The sequence below is a fragment of the Talpa europaea genome (genome assembly GCF_964194135.1).
Source record: "Talpa europaea genome assembly, chromosome: 1".
In the NCBI taxonomy this organism is placed as follows: Eukaryota; Metazoa; Chordata; class Mammalia; order Eulipotyphla; family Talpidae; genus Talpa; species Talpa europaea.
In genome coordinates, this window is record NC_140073.1 from 151,275,089 (window position 1) to 151,291,966 (window position 16,878).

The 16,878-nt window shown below is 34.8% G+C and overlaps 1 protein-coding gene across 5 annotated transcripts in view; it reads left to right on the plus strand.

The window, feature by feature from the left end:
* Positions 1 to 15,540, plus strand: part of AGFG1 (ArfGAP with FG repeats 1) — a gene marked incomplete at both ends in the record, with an annotated part of 70,707 nt that extends 55,167 nt beyond the window's left edge. For 2 of the 5 annotated variants that reach the window (XM_084230188.1, XM_084230190.1), the window contains 7 exons: positions 629 to 838; positions 2,251 to 2,431; positions 4,976 to 5,055; positions 5,262 to 5,351; positions 13,717 to 13,875; positions 14,781 to 14,866; positions 15,481 to 15,540. In XM_084230188.1, the coding sequence (XP_084086314.1) occupies positions 629 to 838; positions 2,251 to 2,431; positions 4,976 to 5,055; positions 5,262 to 5,351; positions 13,717 to 13,875; positions 14,781 to 14,866; positions 15,481 to 15,540 (866 nt within the window). Of the gene's footprint in view, positions 1 to 628; positions 839 to 2,250; positions 2,432 to 4,975; positions 5,056 to 5,261; positions 5,352 to 13,716; positions 13,876 to 14,774; positions 14,867 to 15,480 lie in introns of all 5 variants that reach the window. The other 3 variants (XM_084230189.1, XM_084230192.1, XM_084230191.1) reach the window with 2 other exon arrangements.
* Between the last annotated feature and the right edge of the window lie 1,338 nt (positions 15,541 to 16,878).

Consider the following 16,878-nt stretch of genomic DNA (forward strand, 5'->3'; position numbering starts at 1 on the left):
TACACCACCGTGACCATTGGTTAAATGTATTCTATAAAGTAAAAAAAAAAAGCTATAATATTTAAATTATATATTGTGTACTATAATTTTTATTCCTTGAACTAGTAAGTACAAAGCTCAAACACCACATTTTAAGAAATTCTGCATCAAAATAGTACATTTTAAATTTCGATTTTAAGGTTGTGTCAACAAAGTCTCCATTGCAGCTACAAATGCTTCTGTGTAAGATATTTTGCTTCTTGCTTGCAGAGTTTGTTTAGAGAGAAATCATGAAAGGTCTTAGTATATAACTGGAATGTTCTATGAAGTAAACCGTCTCAAACCAGGTGGCATGGAGTTGTTCACCTGTGAATTGAATTTTTCACTCTTGGATAGGTAGTTACCCATAGAAACTTAAAATTACCGATAGAAACTTGTTAACCTTTATGTTGTCAGAGCCTTTGAATATCTGTTTGAGAATTATAAAAAGTCATATGTAAATAATTAAAGCTAGTGCCATATGCCAGTTGTTAATTTTAGGAGTGCAGGATTTGTTTATAGGATGCTTAATTTAGGAAGAAATTATAAAATCTATCAGTATATTGGGAAAAGTCTAGAAATTTCAGGTGTTCTATTTATTCTGTTACAGGTGGAAATGCTGGATCAGTAAATGCTAATTTTGCTCATTTTGATAACTTCCCCAAATCCTCCAGTGCTGATTTTGGAACCTTCAGTACTACCCAGAGTCATCAAACAGCATCAACTGTTAGTAAAGTTGCAATGAATAAAGCTGGTCTACAGACTGCAGATAAATATGCGGCACTTGCCAATTTAGACAATATCTTCAGTGCTGGGCAAGGTATCACCTTTAAACAAAACAAATGCAAATTCATTTATTAAATAGTTCTCTAAAGTTGATTGTATTCATTAAAATCTGAGGATATTATGCTTAGTTGTGTGGAAAATTTGTTTGTATACTAAATATCCATGTCTAGTTGGTAGATTTTGAATCTGAAGGCATAGAAACAAACTTGTAAACTTAATAGTTTAAAAAAAAATTGGCAGATTTAATTTTGTATTAGAAAGTATGCTTTACTGTCCTAAGGCCATAAAGGGCCAAGAACTCCTACTAATAGCTAGCGCTAATAGGAGGGTTATTTGGTGGTTTCTACATTATATTCATTTGGAACTATTTTCTATTAACAATTTGGGTGTTTTTTTTTTTTTTTATCCTTTTAAAGCCTATGGCTTTTACAATATATATTTATAACTAGTTTTGATGTTAAGGCCAATATTTTGCCTCTCAGTGCATTGTGTCATTGGAATAGTAAGAGTCTGCTGTCAGACTGAATTCTGTGACTTTATCTGTGGACCTGTTTTCTTATCTCCAAAATGTGGGTGGTAATGGCATTGGAATCATGACTTTGTATTACTGTGTTACTGGATGGAAGGCATTTACAACAGTCCCTGGAACATAGTAAATACATGGTGTTTACTATGTATTTACATAGTAAATACATGGTGTTTACTACATAGTAAATACATGGTGTTACATAGTAAATACATGGTGATGTTTCCATGAAAAAAACCTGGGAAATGATATTAATAGGCTGTTCATATTAAATGCTGTTCATACTAAATCCAGCACTTTGTCAATTTATATGTTCACTGGAATGAAATCTACCTATCGTGGATATACTAATGTAGCATTTTTGAGCATTTCTTCTTTATGTAGAATATGTAGTCAATACAGAGTCTTACTTTTTGTTATAGAAACAGTATACTGTCTTTTAAAAAAATATATTTATTTTTTATTTATACAAGAACTTGGTGAACTACAGGCCAGAGGCCTGGGAGGGTGAGAGGATTCACCAGAGACAGAGTGGGGAGCAGAACAGGCAGATGAACCGAAGACACGGAGGGTAGCAGCGGGCAAGGCAGGAGAGGTCTGCCGTGCCATGTGGGTATCTTCCTGGCTGGCCAGGAATTGAACCCGTGCTGCAGAGGCTGCGGAGAGCTTCACAGTGCTGTGTTCAACCCTCTGCGCCACCGGGGAGGCCCCAGTATTCTGTCTTTATGCCATGATATGTCTAGCTAATTTTGTCCATTATTTTTTAGATTATTTATTAGATAAGACTCTAGAATCTTGTCCATTTATTTGTTTGGCTCCAGTCAGTTTTAAGTGTATATGTATTTCATGGCAGCTGTGCTTGATAACAAATTGAAAATATAACTTGAAGTTTGGTTTAATTTGTTTTTGTTTGTTCACAGGTGGTGATCAGGGGAGTGGCTTTGGGACCACAGGTAAAGCTCCTGTTGCTTCTGTGGTTTCGATTCCCAGTCAGTCAAGTGCATCTTCAGACAAGTATGCAGCCCTGGCAGAACTAGACAGCGTATTCAGCTCTGCAGCCACCTCTAGTAATGCATACACTTCTACAAGTAATGCCAGCAGGTACCTTGTCTTAGCCAGTGCTCCTGCTTTGTGTTTTAGCTGTTAAATCTTTTTTCCAACCTTGAGTAATAATTTAAATAATGAGTATTTGGGGCATAATTTTGAAATTGATAAATATTTTGGTAAATTTAAGGAAACAGTATACCTCGCTAGTTAACATAGAATATAATTATGACTATGTACATATCTCAACACGGACTGTTATATACATAGTTATACTCAGCAGAGAATCCTTTTAGCAGTCAAGCTATTAGGTACAGCTTTCAGTCACGAAGTTTTAACACTCTTTAATAATAAATATTCTCTGTGACATAATGGGAAAAATTGAATCCAAAGAATAAAATTTGGAGTGTGTATTTTTTGTTTAGTTAGTGTTACGTGCATTAGACATACCTAATAGTGGTCTGTTGTAGCCTTATTGTGTTTAGCCTTAGTTGTAAATAAAAATTTTTAGAAATGATTATGCCAGAACCTAGCAAATTCCATATCTCTTCAGTGTCATACTGGTATTTATGGATAGTCATATCTGTTGCGTACCTCTCCAGTATGTCTGGTATACAGGAATTCTTGGCAGCAGAGAGTCTTAACACATTTTAGTTGTGACCACTTCATTTTAGATTTAAGGGAACCAACCTAGAAGTACAAGATCGTCTTACCTATATAGCGTTTTACCCATCTTTTTCATCCTGAATTTTTCCCATCTTTTGTTACTCTGGTAACCTTTTATTTCTCTCTAGCTCCTTTTCTAGAGCGAAATGTAGGATTATAGTGCTCACTATTTGGACTCTTTAGTAATAAATATTTTCAGTGACAGATGGGAAAAATTGAATCCAAAGAATAAAATTTAGAATATGTATATATTTTTTGTTTAGTGAGTGTTACTTACATTAGACATACGTAATAGCAGTCTATAAAAAGGTTGTTGTAAAGTGTGAGAACACAGACAGGAGTTTGCTGATAGCTGCATGAGAGCACATGAGTGGTCCCCAAAATGTTTTGGTTACCTGAGACCCTTTGAGAAAAAGTTCATGAGGCTAATAAAACTTTATTCATAATCCTTCTGAGAGGTTGTACTTGCACAAATTGAAATTTGTGTTGATTGAGCAAAAGCAGTGGCGGGTAGAACTTCTTGGCACCTTAGCACAAATCAAGGCATGGCACTGAGGTGTACAAGTGGTCATTGAATACCCATTATATCCCTTACTACTGTGCATTTCCTTTTATTTATGAATATTCTTGATTGTTTTTCTTATAAGTGTTCTTGCTAATTCAGTAAACTTAATTTTATTAAACTTTAACCTTTAAATATGTCTCCTTAATTTTCTATGTGTTAAAAAGTAAGGTACATGTCAGATAATACTGTATATTGAAATCTGATGACTATTTAGAGGAAAATCAACTTGTGTGGTTGTATGAGTTATGAAATGAATCAGCGAATTGTTTTATGGAACATTTTTCTTTGAATATATGACTAATAGAAAAATCATTGTTATTCAGATTTGGACCATTTTTCTGTCACTTTAAAGAAAATAACTTTCCAGCAATTAGTAAAATTTTGGAAAATTTATTGATCCAGTATGACCATATCAGCTTCCCATTACTTTTCAGATGACATATGTTTTAATGAATGTGATTTTTTCATATTGCTTAAGGAAGTCTGTCAACATTTGGAAGATTGGCATCAAATACTTTTTTTTTTAAAAAAAGATTTATTTATACAAGCACTGGGGTACAGGCCAGAGGTGCAGGAGGTTGAGAGGATTCACCAGAGATAGAGCAGGGAACAGAACAGGCAGAAGGACCAAAGTACACTGCTGAGGGGAACAGTGGGCGAGATAGGAGAAGTCTGCCTCGCCATGTGTCAATCTCCGCGGCCAACCAGGAATCGTACCTGCACTACAGAGGCTATGGGCAGCTTCACAGCGCTGCGCTCAACCCGCTGCACCACTGGGGAGGCCCGGCATCAAGTGTTTCTAAGTGATATAAAATCACTAAAAGATTCATTCACAATGCCTCACAGATGTTACCTTAATGGAGAATGAAAAATTCACGGATAGGGTTTCAAATTCCACATTGCAACTAACTTTTAGGAAATGCTCACTGTTTCTGTTATGCTATCAAAGAAAATATCTGCAATTATTTGATAACAGCTATTGAAATACTCCAGTTCAACTGTGACTGTATGTGAAGCCAGTTTTTCTCCAAGGACTTCAACCTGAATAACGTGCCACACCAGATTGGTCTTCTGTTAATCCAGCCACTAAAGGAATTTGCAAAAATAATCAAATAGTGTTTTAGTTTCCTCATTAAGTTTCTTTTCTTTTTGCAAAATATATTTGTCCTTAAAAATACTACTTATGTTAGCATAAAATGGCTTTTTGTTACTTTTAAATATTTTTAAGATTTTCTTTGTAATAGCATACTTAAGTCTTCCTTTGAAGTTCTCAATAATTTTTCTGCTTTGATATTTTATCATTTTATGGCCACCCTGTAGATATAGATTATACTTGTTTTTGTTTTTTATATGAACTCTTCATTTTTCAGCAATGTGTTTGGAACGGTGCCAGTGGGTGCTTCTGCACAGACACAGCCTGCTTCTTCAAGTGTGCCTGCTGCATTTGGAGGTATGTCTTTCTAAATATATACCGTATTTTTTAAAGAGCCCAAATGCATATTGTGTAGCATTTTCTTAGGGGTATTAGAGAAAGTCAAAGAGGTGATTTAATCTCAGAAGCTCTAGTTTCTATTTCCATAACTATGAATCAAATGTTTTGAGTAATTAAATCCAAAAGTAGTGGAATTTAATAGTGTATTTTATAATTTTTTAAAGCTCCGCCTTCCACGAATCCATTTGTGGCTGCTGCTGGACCTTCTGTATCATCTACAAATCCATTTCAGACTAATGCCAGAGGCACAACAGGTAGGAAATACAGAACAGTAAATTTTGGCAAAAGTATTTATTACAAAAACACCATGTGAAAGAACATCAGAAAATGAGGCTGCTTTCTTACTGAAGTGAATGGAAATGTATGGAAGAATTTGTCTGCAAAGACAAAAACTACATAGAAATTTTCTGCAAAACAAAGACTAGACAAAATTTGTAATTCTGGAATTGAATGTTGAGAAAGAGCTTGGCATTGTCTAGGGTCCCCCAACCCCAGCCAGACTTTCATTTTCCAGGTGCAGGAACTCAGGCCTGGTGACAAGATTCCCGTAGGGTCACACAGGGCATTTAGGACGGAGCTGGGGCTTGGGCATAGGGATTCTACCTTATGTCGTTCGTTGTCTGTGTTAAAATTACTGCTTGTAAATCATTCACTCTTAATAGAAAAAATTACGAGAAGATCTTTATCTTTGTTTCTTTTGTTCCTCTTCATGGAATTACAAAAGGTCACAAGAGGTCTTGATTATTAGACCTTCCAGAACATGTCTTTTAAAGTGTTGCAGATTTAAATTGTGGGACTCAGTCGTCATTTGGGGTATAATACTTGAATGTGTTTTCTTTGGGTTTTGTTTTGTTTTTTTTCTTTTTCTTAATCTACTGTAATCCTGTCTCTTCTTTTCTTTTTGGGTCATACTGTAAGACAGCTAATTTTCTGGTATTGAACTTTTTTGACTTTTCACCTTGCTACCTAAAACACCAGCCCTGTTTGCCAGTGCCTTTGAGTGTCAGCAAGTCAATGTGCTGTGACTCAGTGCCTGTTGATCTAGAGTTTGTTAGCTTTGTTTTGTTGTAAGTGTCCCAGTAATTTTAGAGCTAAAATCTAAACTCATTTATAGCATATATTGATGAGAAGTCTTGAAAGAAGCTACTTGTAACTTTACAATTAAACCTGCACCATTAAGAATTAGTAATCATTAACAAATCTCTTTGTCATTGGTAAGATTAACAATTATGATACTAGGAGTATCTTGCCAACTCATTAAGTATTTAAATTTTAACACATAATTTCATTTTTAAAAGTTTTTTTTTAATTCAAATATACCTAATTAGTGATTATTTTTAATTTTGATGGTGTTTTGGACAAAAGCATTTGTACTATGCAGTTGTGATATATGTAAAATTTCTGTTACTTAGCATATTATTTTGATGTGGTAAAATGAATTTGTAAAATGTCTCTTAGCACATGGGTCTTTACATATTTTTCAAACCTAATCCTTTAACACTCATCACATAAATATTTAATAACCCTGACAGCTGAGAAAACAGGCTTAGAAAAGTTGTGTGTTTTGAGTTTAAACATATTTGTGTTCAAATCCTGATTTAGTATTTGTTACTTGAATCCTAAGAAAGCTATTTGCATATTATGTATTAATGAATGGAGTAAAGGTAATAGGGAGATATATTCACATTTATTGAGAGAAATGTTTAAAGTTATTTGCAAAGTAATGTTGAGATGTTATAGTTATCATAACCCCATTTAACACCTGTAGAGTGGAAACTCAAATTATGCCTTGATTAAGATAGTGATTTACCTTTTCTGAGCCTTATTGCCCTTTTTACAAGGTTATGTGAAAATTAGAGGTTGCCAAACACTTTGCATGTCCTTTGTGTGGTCATATTATAGTTGGTAAATCTTTTCTGTTCATTTCATGACTGCACCTCTGAGATGGTTCTGTCATTAGTGTTAAGGACTTTTTCTGTTTATTTAGAGTATGTAGGTCCTTTAAAATTGAAGTTCTTCATAGGGTATAAAATAACAAAATGTATTGTATGCTCAGATGATAAAAAATAATTTTAATAATAGCCTAGGCCTCCATGCAGTTTTTATTTCAAGGTAAAATATTTTTTGTATTAGAAACTATTTTAAATTCATCACCTTTATCACCTTTATTAGATTATTACTGAGTTAACTAAATCAAAATAAGTGTTCACTACATATGTTTGTTAAATCTAAATACAAGCAATACTTAAATACATTATGCCTAAGACTTTCTAATGTTTTATATCATCAAAATTAATATTCTTTAGGAAATACTTTTTGTTTCTTAAAGTTTTATTGATAATTTCATTTTTAAAAATATACATTTTAGGGGCCTCCCCAGTGGCGCAGCAGGTTGAGCACAGTCCTGTGGAGCTGTCCGCAGCCTCTGCAGCACAGGTTCGATTCCCAGCCAGCCAGGGAGATACTCACATGGTGCGGCAGACCTCTCGTCGCGCCTGCTGCTCCCCTCAGCAGTGCTTTCGGTCCCTCTGCCTGTACTGTAACCTACTCTGTCTCTGGTGAATCCTCTTCACCCCCCACACCCCTGGCCTGTACCACAGCTATTGTATAAATAAAATATAAATCTTTAAAAATATGTATATATATATTTTTTAATCCCCCCTCCCCCCCTCCCATTTACAAAGTTTTGAGACGTTATCTTCCTTTTACCATGTTAAAAATCTTTTTTTTTTTTTTCAAAGATTTATTTGTTTATGCACACAAGAACTGGGGTACAGGACAAAGGTACAGGGAGTGAGAGGATTCACCAGGACAGAGAGTGGAACAGAACAGGCAGACTGGCTGAAATACACTCTTAGGGGAGCGGCGCAAGCTAAGAGAGGTCTGCTGCGCCATGTGGGTAGCTCCCTCGGCAGCCAGTGATCGAAATTGTGCTGTGCTGCAGAGGCTGTGGATAGCTTCATAATGCTGTGCTTAACCCCTTGCACCACCAGGGAGACCCAGCCATGTTAAAAATCTTTGTTAGGAGATTAATCAATATGATCTAAGACCATGATACAATGTTAAGAGTCTGTAATTCTTTATCTCAGAGCTCTTGAACCCTCAAATGTAATTACTAGAGTTAATGTAGTTTTCTATTAAGAAATTCTCTCGTAACTTTTACATCTCTCCAGGTGCTTTATTTCCTAGCATTCATTTGAATTAACGAATGATGAATGAATAGAAATATAGAACTGAGGGCCTCTCCTGGTGGCGCAGGTGGTTGAGCGCCGCGCTGTAAAGCTGTCTGCAGCCTCTGCAACACCAGTTCGATCCCTGGCCGGCTGGCAAGGGTCCTTCATGGCGCAGCAGACCTCTCCTGTCTCACCTGCTTCTGGTGAATCCTCTCACCCTCCCGCACATCTGGTTTGTACCCCAGTTCTTGTATGTATAAATCAATCCTTTTTTAAAAAAAGGAAATATAGAACTGAGAAATTTATAGATAGCATCTAGCCCAGCATTTCTTATTTTATTATGTAGGTGGAACCTTACTTGTGAAGATGTTAAGGAATTTGCCTTAAGCATTCAGATTTACTTAATGACTGATCTAGATCAGCACTGTTTCAATTCCAGTACAGTATATAACCTCCATTTTTTTTTTAAGATTTATTTTATTTATGCATACAAGAGCTGGAGTGAAGGCCAGAGATGCAGGGGGGCGGGGAGAGCGGTGAGAGGATTCACCAGAGAGACTGAGGAGCAGAACAGGCAAATTGACTGAAATACACTGCTGAGGGGAGCAGCAGGCAAGATAGGAGAGATCTGCTGTGCCATGTGGGTCAACTCGCTGGTGGAGATTGAACTCATGCTGCATTGGCTACTGATAGCTTCATAGTGCTGAGACTTAACCCCTTGTGCCACCAGGGAAGCCCTAGCCTCCATATTTTTAATTTAGTTTTACATTGTTTGAAATATTATGAGTGAGCACATGTGCTATATTCTTGCTTATATCTAAGTACTCAGTATCATGTTACCTGTCTAACATTCTGAAAATGAGTGTTGATAGGATAAGTGATGAGTGTAGATGAGGAAAAGCAAAGATAGAATCCTAAATAGAAAGTTACATGAGCTATTTAGGACATTTTGTTTCTAGATTCTGAACTGATTTACATTCTCACCCAGTATATGCTTAGTGCTTGGATCTTTGAATATCTCTATCATTTGAACCTGCAGTGGGTGCTTGTAGCAGCCAATAGAGACAGTAAAATTTTTAAAATTAATACACAAAAAAAGAAACTTTAGGACAGTCTGGAGAAAAAATTAGAAATCATGTATCTATTAAGGGACTTGTATCCAGAATATAAAAAGAACACTCACAACTTAATAAAACGACAACTCAAATAAAAAAAAAAATGGACAAAAGATTTGAGTAGACATTACACCAAAGAAGCTATACAGCACATGAAAAAATGTTGACCATCATTGGCCAATAGGGAAGGTAAATTAGAACTACAGTGAGATATTTCATGTCTACTAGGATGTCTGTAAACAAAAAGAGACAATAATAAAGGTTGAGGAATTAGATACTAGATAATGTTGCTCTTGGAAATGCTAAATGATGTGATTTCTTTGGAAAACAATTGAGTAGCTCCTAAAAAAGTTAAACAGATTTATCATAGGACCCAGCAGTTCCACTCAGGAATATACCCAAGGAAATGAGAATATATATCCATACAAAAACTTATACAGAAATATTAATAGCAATATTATTCACAATATCCCCCAAATGGAAACACCCCAAATGTCTGTCAACTGATGAATGGATAAAACCAGGAATAGTATAACCATATAGTGGAATTTATTTGATGATAAAAAATAACAAAGTACTTGGGTGTTCTTACACACATTAGGCTAAGTAAAGGAAGCTAGTCACAAAGAGCCAAATGACATAATTTCATTTATATGATATGCCAGATGGGCAAATCTATAGAGACGGGGAATAGAAGGGATGAAATGGAAGTGACAGTTAATAGGTGTGGAATTTCTTTTAGGGGGCATGAAAATATTCTAAAATTAGATTCTGATGATGATTTTACAAACATGAATATATTAAGTAACATTGATTCTATACTTTTAAGTGGATGAGTTCTTTGATATGTGAATTTTATCTCAAAAAGCCTTTACATTGAATATTTTGCTAAGTGGATAAATTATGTGATGTGTGAATTACATATTGCAAAACTGTTAAAAATAGTACACAAACTTCTTATAGCAGCCTGGGAGTGAGTGTAAGAGGGCATCGTTTTTGCAAACTGTCTTACAGTGGTTAATAGTGGACAGCAGTCACTGTTAACTAAATGTCAATTTTTGCCGAACATTTCTCCTGAAGTGTCGTTATCAGTACTCCATGGAAAAGGGTGCTTTGCCCAGATACATGTGGGAAATTCTGAGATAAATAAAATATAACTAGTATTAATAATGTAGGACCTCTCAGAGCCTTGGGTGTGCTCTTAAGAATGGAGGCGAATGTAAAGCGTTCAGACTTTTAAGTTACCAAGAAAATACTTATTCGTTGAGTATTTGGTATATATCACTTTTAAAATTAATTGCTTAATTTTTAATCTTCATGGCAGTTTTGCAAAGTAACCACTACATTCCCTGTCTATCTCTGCCCCATTTGCAGATAAGGAAACTGAGGCTTATAGAAACTAAGTAACTTCCTAAAGTTAGAAAAATGATAGAACTGAAACCCGGAACCACTCTGATCTCTCTCTCTTTCCCTCCAAATTTAGTTGCTTAAGTATGCCATTTAAAAATGCAAGGGCACATATTTTAAAAATAATCCCACTCTGGGGCCTCGCCTGATGGAACAGCAGTTGAGCGCTGGGCTACAAGGCTGCCCACAGCCTCTGCAGCGCCGGTTCATTCCCCAGCCACCAGCGAGGGTCCCCCCCCCCCCAAAAAAAAAATAAATAAATAAAAATAAATAATCCCACTCTGGTTGGTTAAAACACAATTAAAATAGAACGGTTCTAGAACTAACAGTCTAAATTTGTTTTCTATTAAACTTATTTATATATAACTTTGACCTCATCTAATGCCAGGTAAGATCTATGCAAAGATGCAGTTTTCTTCTCTTCGCAGGCACATTTAAACTGAGCACATTGCATGACTTTCTAATGAACTACATTGACTAATTTTACCCTAAATCCTGAGTTCACTGGAGTTGTTATAAATTTCTAGTTAATGTTTGAAGAACAATCAGATGCTCTTTCCAAGGTTTGACTTTAAATGCTGAAGTGGATGCCAGGTAATTTTAGATGGCCCTGTGAATAGCATTTTAGGATGTGAATGGTGAGACCTACAAAGTTTTTTTTGTTACAGTTCTATCTATACATGAAAAGAAATGTTGCTGTTTATTTTTAAAATGAATTTTATAAATATTTCTTCATTATTTGTTATTCTTATCTCCCCTTTATATATATTTCAGTGTTCTTATTATGTATTTTTATGCTATCCACTATGTAACAGTACATTTTCATTTTAGAACTTTATAATGAAACAAATTTGACAATAGTTACCCATAAGTTAATTGACATTGGTCTTTTTATGGCTTTCCTTTCTGGAGCAATGCATTCTCAAGTGTTTCCTCACGCTCATTTTGGTAGGTGGCCACAACTAATACTTAGATTTGTGTGGCAATTTGTCTACTTGCTTGTGGAAGCTTCTGCTAGTGTTCTCGATCCCTGCATGTGGAATTAAGTTTTTTCCATGTTTTCAAATGGAGTGGGCATGGATGTGTGGCATTGGGATTACGTTGTATTTAAAGTTAAATGAAAAAATTTTGTGGGGATTCATGTTTTAATGCCGAAAAGCATTATTGCTTACCTCCATGGTCACATTAGAATGTTAATAGCTTTTTCGATTATTTTTCCTGAGTTTGAAAATTCATAATATGTTGAGTGACACCTTTTTGATGTACCAAGCCATTTTACCATATTATTTCATGGAGTTTGGTTTTGCTTAACTGTATCCAAGTTTTGCTTCTCAGTGCTTTCTTAAAAAAGTGAATTGTCTAAGTTATGTCAGTGCTTTGTTGTCTGTTATGAAACCCTCCTGTTTCCCTTGCAGTGTGCTTATCCTTTAATTCTCTTGCTATCCAGTGACTTGTTTTCCCTTTTTTGTCATCATTAATAAAAAAGCAATTTTAAAAATGTTGTTATTCTAGAGCCTCCCCTGGTGGCGCCAGTGGTTGAGCGCTGGGCTGCAAGGCTGCCCGCAGCCTCTGCAGCAACGGTTCGTTCCCCGGCCACTGGCAAGGGTCCCACACACACAAAAAAAAAGTTGTTATTCTAATTAGGTTCATTTTGGGAAAATTGCATTGTTACAGACATTAGCAATGTAGAACTTTGGGCAACATCCGTAACACGTTTTTTTCCTTAAAGTATTTCTAAGCAATATCTTCAGTATTAATTTCTGTGCCTTTAGTATGCAATCAAGTTGGTAGTTTTTTTAAAGTAAGAGATTGCTTTTTGATATATCCTGCTAAATGTATTTTACTAATTGCTAATATTTTATATTAAAAAGGACACTTATTTCACTGAGGCCTTCCTAAAACATACAGTTGGAATGTTGTTTTTAATGTTCACTTGCAATAAGTAATGTAATGCCACTACATGTGTTTCTCTAATGCATTTTAGTATATAAGTAGTCATACCAGGGGGGAACCATAGCTGCATACTGTATGAGTAGCTACAGTTCACACCCAGATTTCCCAAGTATGGGAAAACTGGTCCACTGAGGAATAGTGGCTAGACATGCCACTTATGGAAGAGTACAGTAGTAAACACAGTTCTCTCATTTTCTTTCTCTATTTTAGGAATGTTTATTTAGTTTCCTTTTCAATCTGTGCATTTTGCCTTCATTTCTGTAATTTAGCAGTCCTGATATTCCTTCTATCCCTCATTCAAAGCAGTTTTCATTTACCTTCCCTAAAAGGAGTGGGAGTCCATATATTTATTTTGGAGTTGATTTACTAGGAATTTAACATGTCATTTTAATTTTGTTAGTGTTTTTGTATTAGAACTACCCCCCATTTTCTTGACTTTTAGGTAGGAAGCTGTATAGATTTTGAGTAACCTGCCTCTAACCCTATTTCTCTTATAAGCCTTGTTATTTTTAATGAACTCTTTTGCAGAGGCTTGAAATTTTTATTTTCAGGAATGCACATATTAACATTGTGGCAAAAAATTTAGTAGGTGAAATTAAATTTTGACTATTTTACTATATATAGCAAATCAAAGCTAAAAGCAAAAATGTATACTAGTATACATGTGAATTGCATGACGATGGGCTATGTAGATTGCTCTTTAGACTTGAACTTTATATTACTTGAGAAATTTTCTTATGATTTCCATGAATAGCTTTGTTGTTTCATTGCAATTATTTGCTTTCAGAAGAATGAGATTTTTAGGCTGTGTTAAGCTGCATAGCACTGAAACTTATTAGTAGCTTGGCTGAGTTTTGGGATTTAAAATGTCTTTAATGTACATGTTAATATTCTTCAAGGTAAATGATGTCTTTTGTATAATACTGAGTATGAGAAACAAAACCACTATCTACCTTCTTTTCTCCTGGCAGCGGCGACCTTTGGCACTGCGTCCATGAGCATGCCTGCGGGGTTCGGTACTCCTGCACCCTATAGTCTTCCCACCAGTTTTAGTGGCAGCTTCCAGCAGCCTGCCTTCCCAGCCCAAGCAGCTTTCCCTCAACAGACAGCTTTTTCTCAACAGCCTAATGGTAAGATGTAGGCTAAGTGTAAGTATGCTGATGGGGTCCTTTACATATCCTGTGTTTGGACAAAAGGACTTCTCTAAAGATGCTGTATTGTTGTCTACTGAATGTTTACTGGCCTCAGATAATTGAGTGACTTAGTTTTTGTGGCCAGATTAGATTTAAGACTGCTACTTCTATCTCAGAATCTCTACTGTCTGTCTTGTCTGTCTTACTTTCTATATTCTAATATGCTTCTTGACTTTTGAAGAAAACTTTAATAGATCTAGTATGTTTTTTGTTTTATATCAGCAAACTATTGCTTGTGTGCCAGGAGTTTTCTTTTTTAATGAGATAGATTAATTTTCTAAATAAGCAATTATATTATGGTTAGAATGTATTACTTGTTTTCAGGAAGATTCACTTGACCAGTTTGGTTTTTTTTTTTTAAACCCATTTTGTTCATTTGCTAAGTCTGAATTCCATACATTTGAAGATAATTCTTGATTTACAGTTATATATTTTCTTTCTAAAAGTCAGGGATTAAGTAAAATTTGGAAATAGGGTTCCTCACAAAGCCGTAACAATAAATTTTTTCCTGATGTTCACACAGAAACACACTGTGTTGTTCTCACAGCCTCGTTGAAATAGTCACAAGCTCATCTGGTAAATCCTTTGAATGTCAGCAGTTCACAGCTGAGACCAATTGGAATTAAACATTTCTGGAAAACTGAATGAAAGCTCTTTTAAAACATGCTACAGAGAAATTTGTTTCTGGCATTTGAAAAAGCATGAGGCCCACCAATTTAACACTGATATTTTTTTTATTGTTTTTCTGGTCAGATTCCTTCAAAACTCATTATGAAACTTTGTGTCTGGTGTCTTTCAAAGGTTTGAGTTATAATTGATGGTTTTGTTCATACAAGGTGCAGGTTTTGCAGCATTTGGACAAACAAAGCCAGTGGTGACCCCTTTTGGTCAAGTTGCAGCTGCTGGAGTATCTAGTAACCCATTTATGGTAAGAGAGATACTATTTTAAATAACTTACAAGTTGTTGCATGTCATTTTAAAATTAGGAAAAGCAGGATGTAGCTCCTAGATGCTGTTTGGTATTCTTAGAGTTATGGCGTAGTTAGATCACACATCATAGCAGCCACATCCTTGTTGTGACTTAAACAAAATCAGTTGCAAATCAAAGCATTGATAGTAAATAAACTATTTCATAACATGAAACTTAACCTGTTTTCCTAACAAAATAATGCATTTACGAGAACCTATACAGCAGTGAACAATGTGGAAAAGGGGTCTTGGAGTCAGATTTGGTTTGAATCATAAATTTAATTTGTTTTAGGGCCAAGTCCCTTCTCGTGGATAAGAATTATATGAAATAATAAGTATAAAAGAGACAACACAGAACCTGACACCTAATAATTTTATTATAGTATGTTTTTAGTAGTCATAATGAGTCAGAATTACTGCCAATATTTATAATGTAATACTTACAAAACAATACCTAACCTAAATACTATTTAAAGCAAGATTTAATTAAATGAATTTTATTATTTTCATTTTTTTCCACACACACCACTTTTACTTGTCTTTTTTGTTGTTTTGTCTTATGTTTTCCTTTAGACCGGTGCACCAACAGGACAATTTCCAACAGGAAGCTCATCAACCAATCCTTTCTTATAGCCTTATATAGACACTTTACTGGAACGAACTTTTATGTGGTCACAGTACATCTCTCCGCCTCTTGCACTGTTGTCTTGTTTCACTGATCTTAGCTTTAAACACAAGAGAAGTCTTTAAAAAGCCTGCATTGTGTATTAAACACCAGGTAATATGTGCAAAACAGAGGGCTCCAGTAACACCTTTTAACCTGTGAATTGGCAGAAAAAAGGTAGCGGTATCATGTATATTAAAAATTGGCTAATATTAAGTTATTGCAGATACCACATTCATTATGCTGCAGTACTGTACATATTTTTCTTAGAAATTAGCTATTTGTGCATATCAGTATTTGTAACTTTAACACATTGTTATGTGAGAAATGTTACTGGGGAAATAGATCAGCCACTTTTAAGGTGCTGTCATATATCTTGGAATGAATGACCTAAAATCATTTTAACCATTGCTACTAGAAAGTTACAAAGTCAAAATTGGAAGGTTTTATTCATTCTTGAATTTTTCCTTTCTAAAGAGCTCTTCTATTTATACATGCCTAAATTCTTTAAAAATGTAGAGGGATACCTGTCTGCGTAATAAAGTTGATCATGTTTTGCTACAGTTTGCGGGTGAAAAAAATAAATATTAGAAAATATGCTATTGTTTTTGTGTTCTTGCTGCAATGCCTTTACCAAAGTGGCCTTAAATATGAGTAGTGAATTGAGAACATCTTGAATTCTTAAATTAGAATTTCAAAAGACTTCTAGTGACTAACTTTTATGTCTAAAAGAGAAAATTTTATAAAAGGCCATGTAGAAAATTTATTGAAACTATGACTGCTATCTATATTCAGGAATATGTCAGTGGTAAAGCATTTAAATGTAGCTTATCAGATTTACCATAATCCTCCTAATTTCTTTGCGACTTAATTTTGTGAACATTTGTATATATAAATTTGCATGCATGTGTATTTACAAATTTTTAAAGTATCTTGAATTCTCAGACTGCAAAAGACCTATTTTAACTTGATTTAAAAAAAAAATATTGTCTTTGAATGTATCGGAAGCATACATGCATTAACTGTGATACCATTGCACTTCAGTTTCTTTGTTTTTTTGTTTCTTTTGGACAAACTGATATTATTAATAGGACATTTGTTCATGTTCATTTCTGGGGTGAAAGGAACTGGAAACCCAGCCAAAGTTATAGAGTACTTGGATTAAGATGACAAAGATACTAATCTTTTAGTTGTATTTTTTGTTAATATTCAGATAAATTTGTTTAAATATTTATGTTAAGTAATGCCTCACTCACCCAGAGATAACCTGGCAGTCTCCTCAAAATGGAACACAACTGAGAAACTTG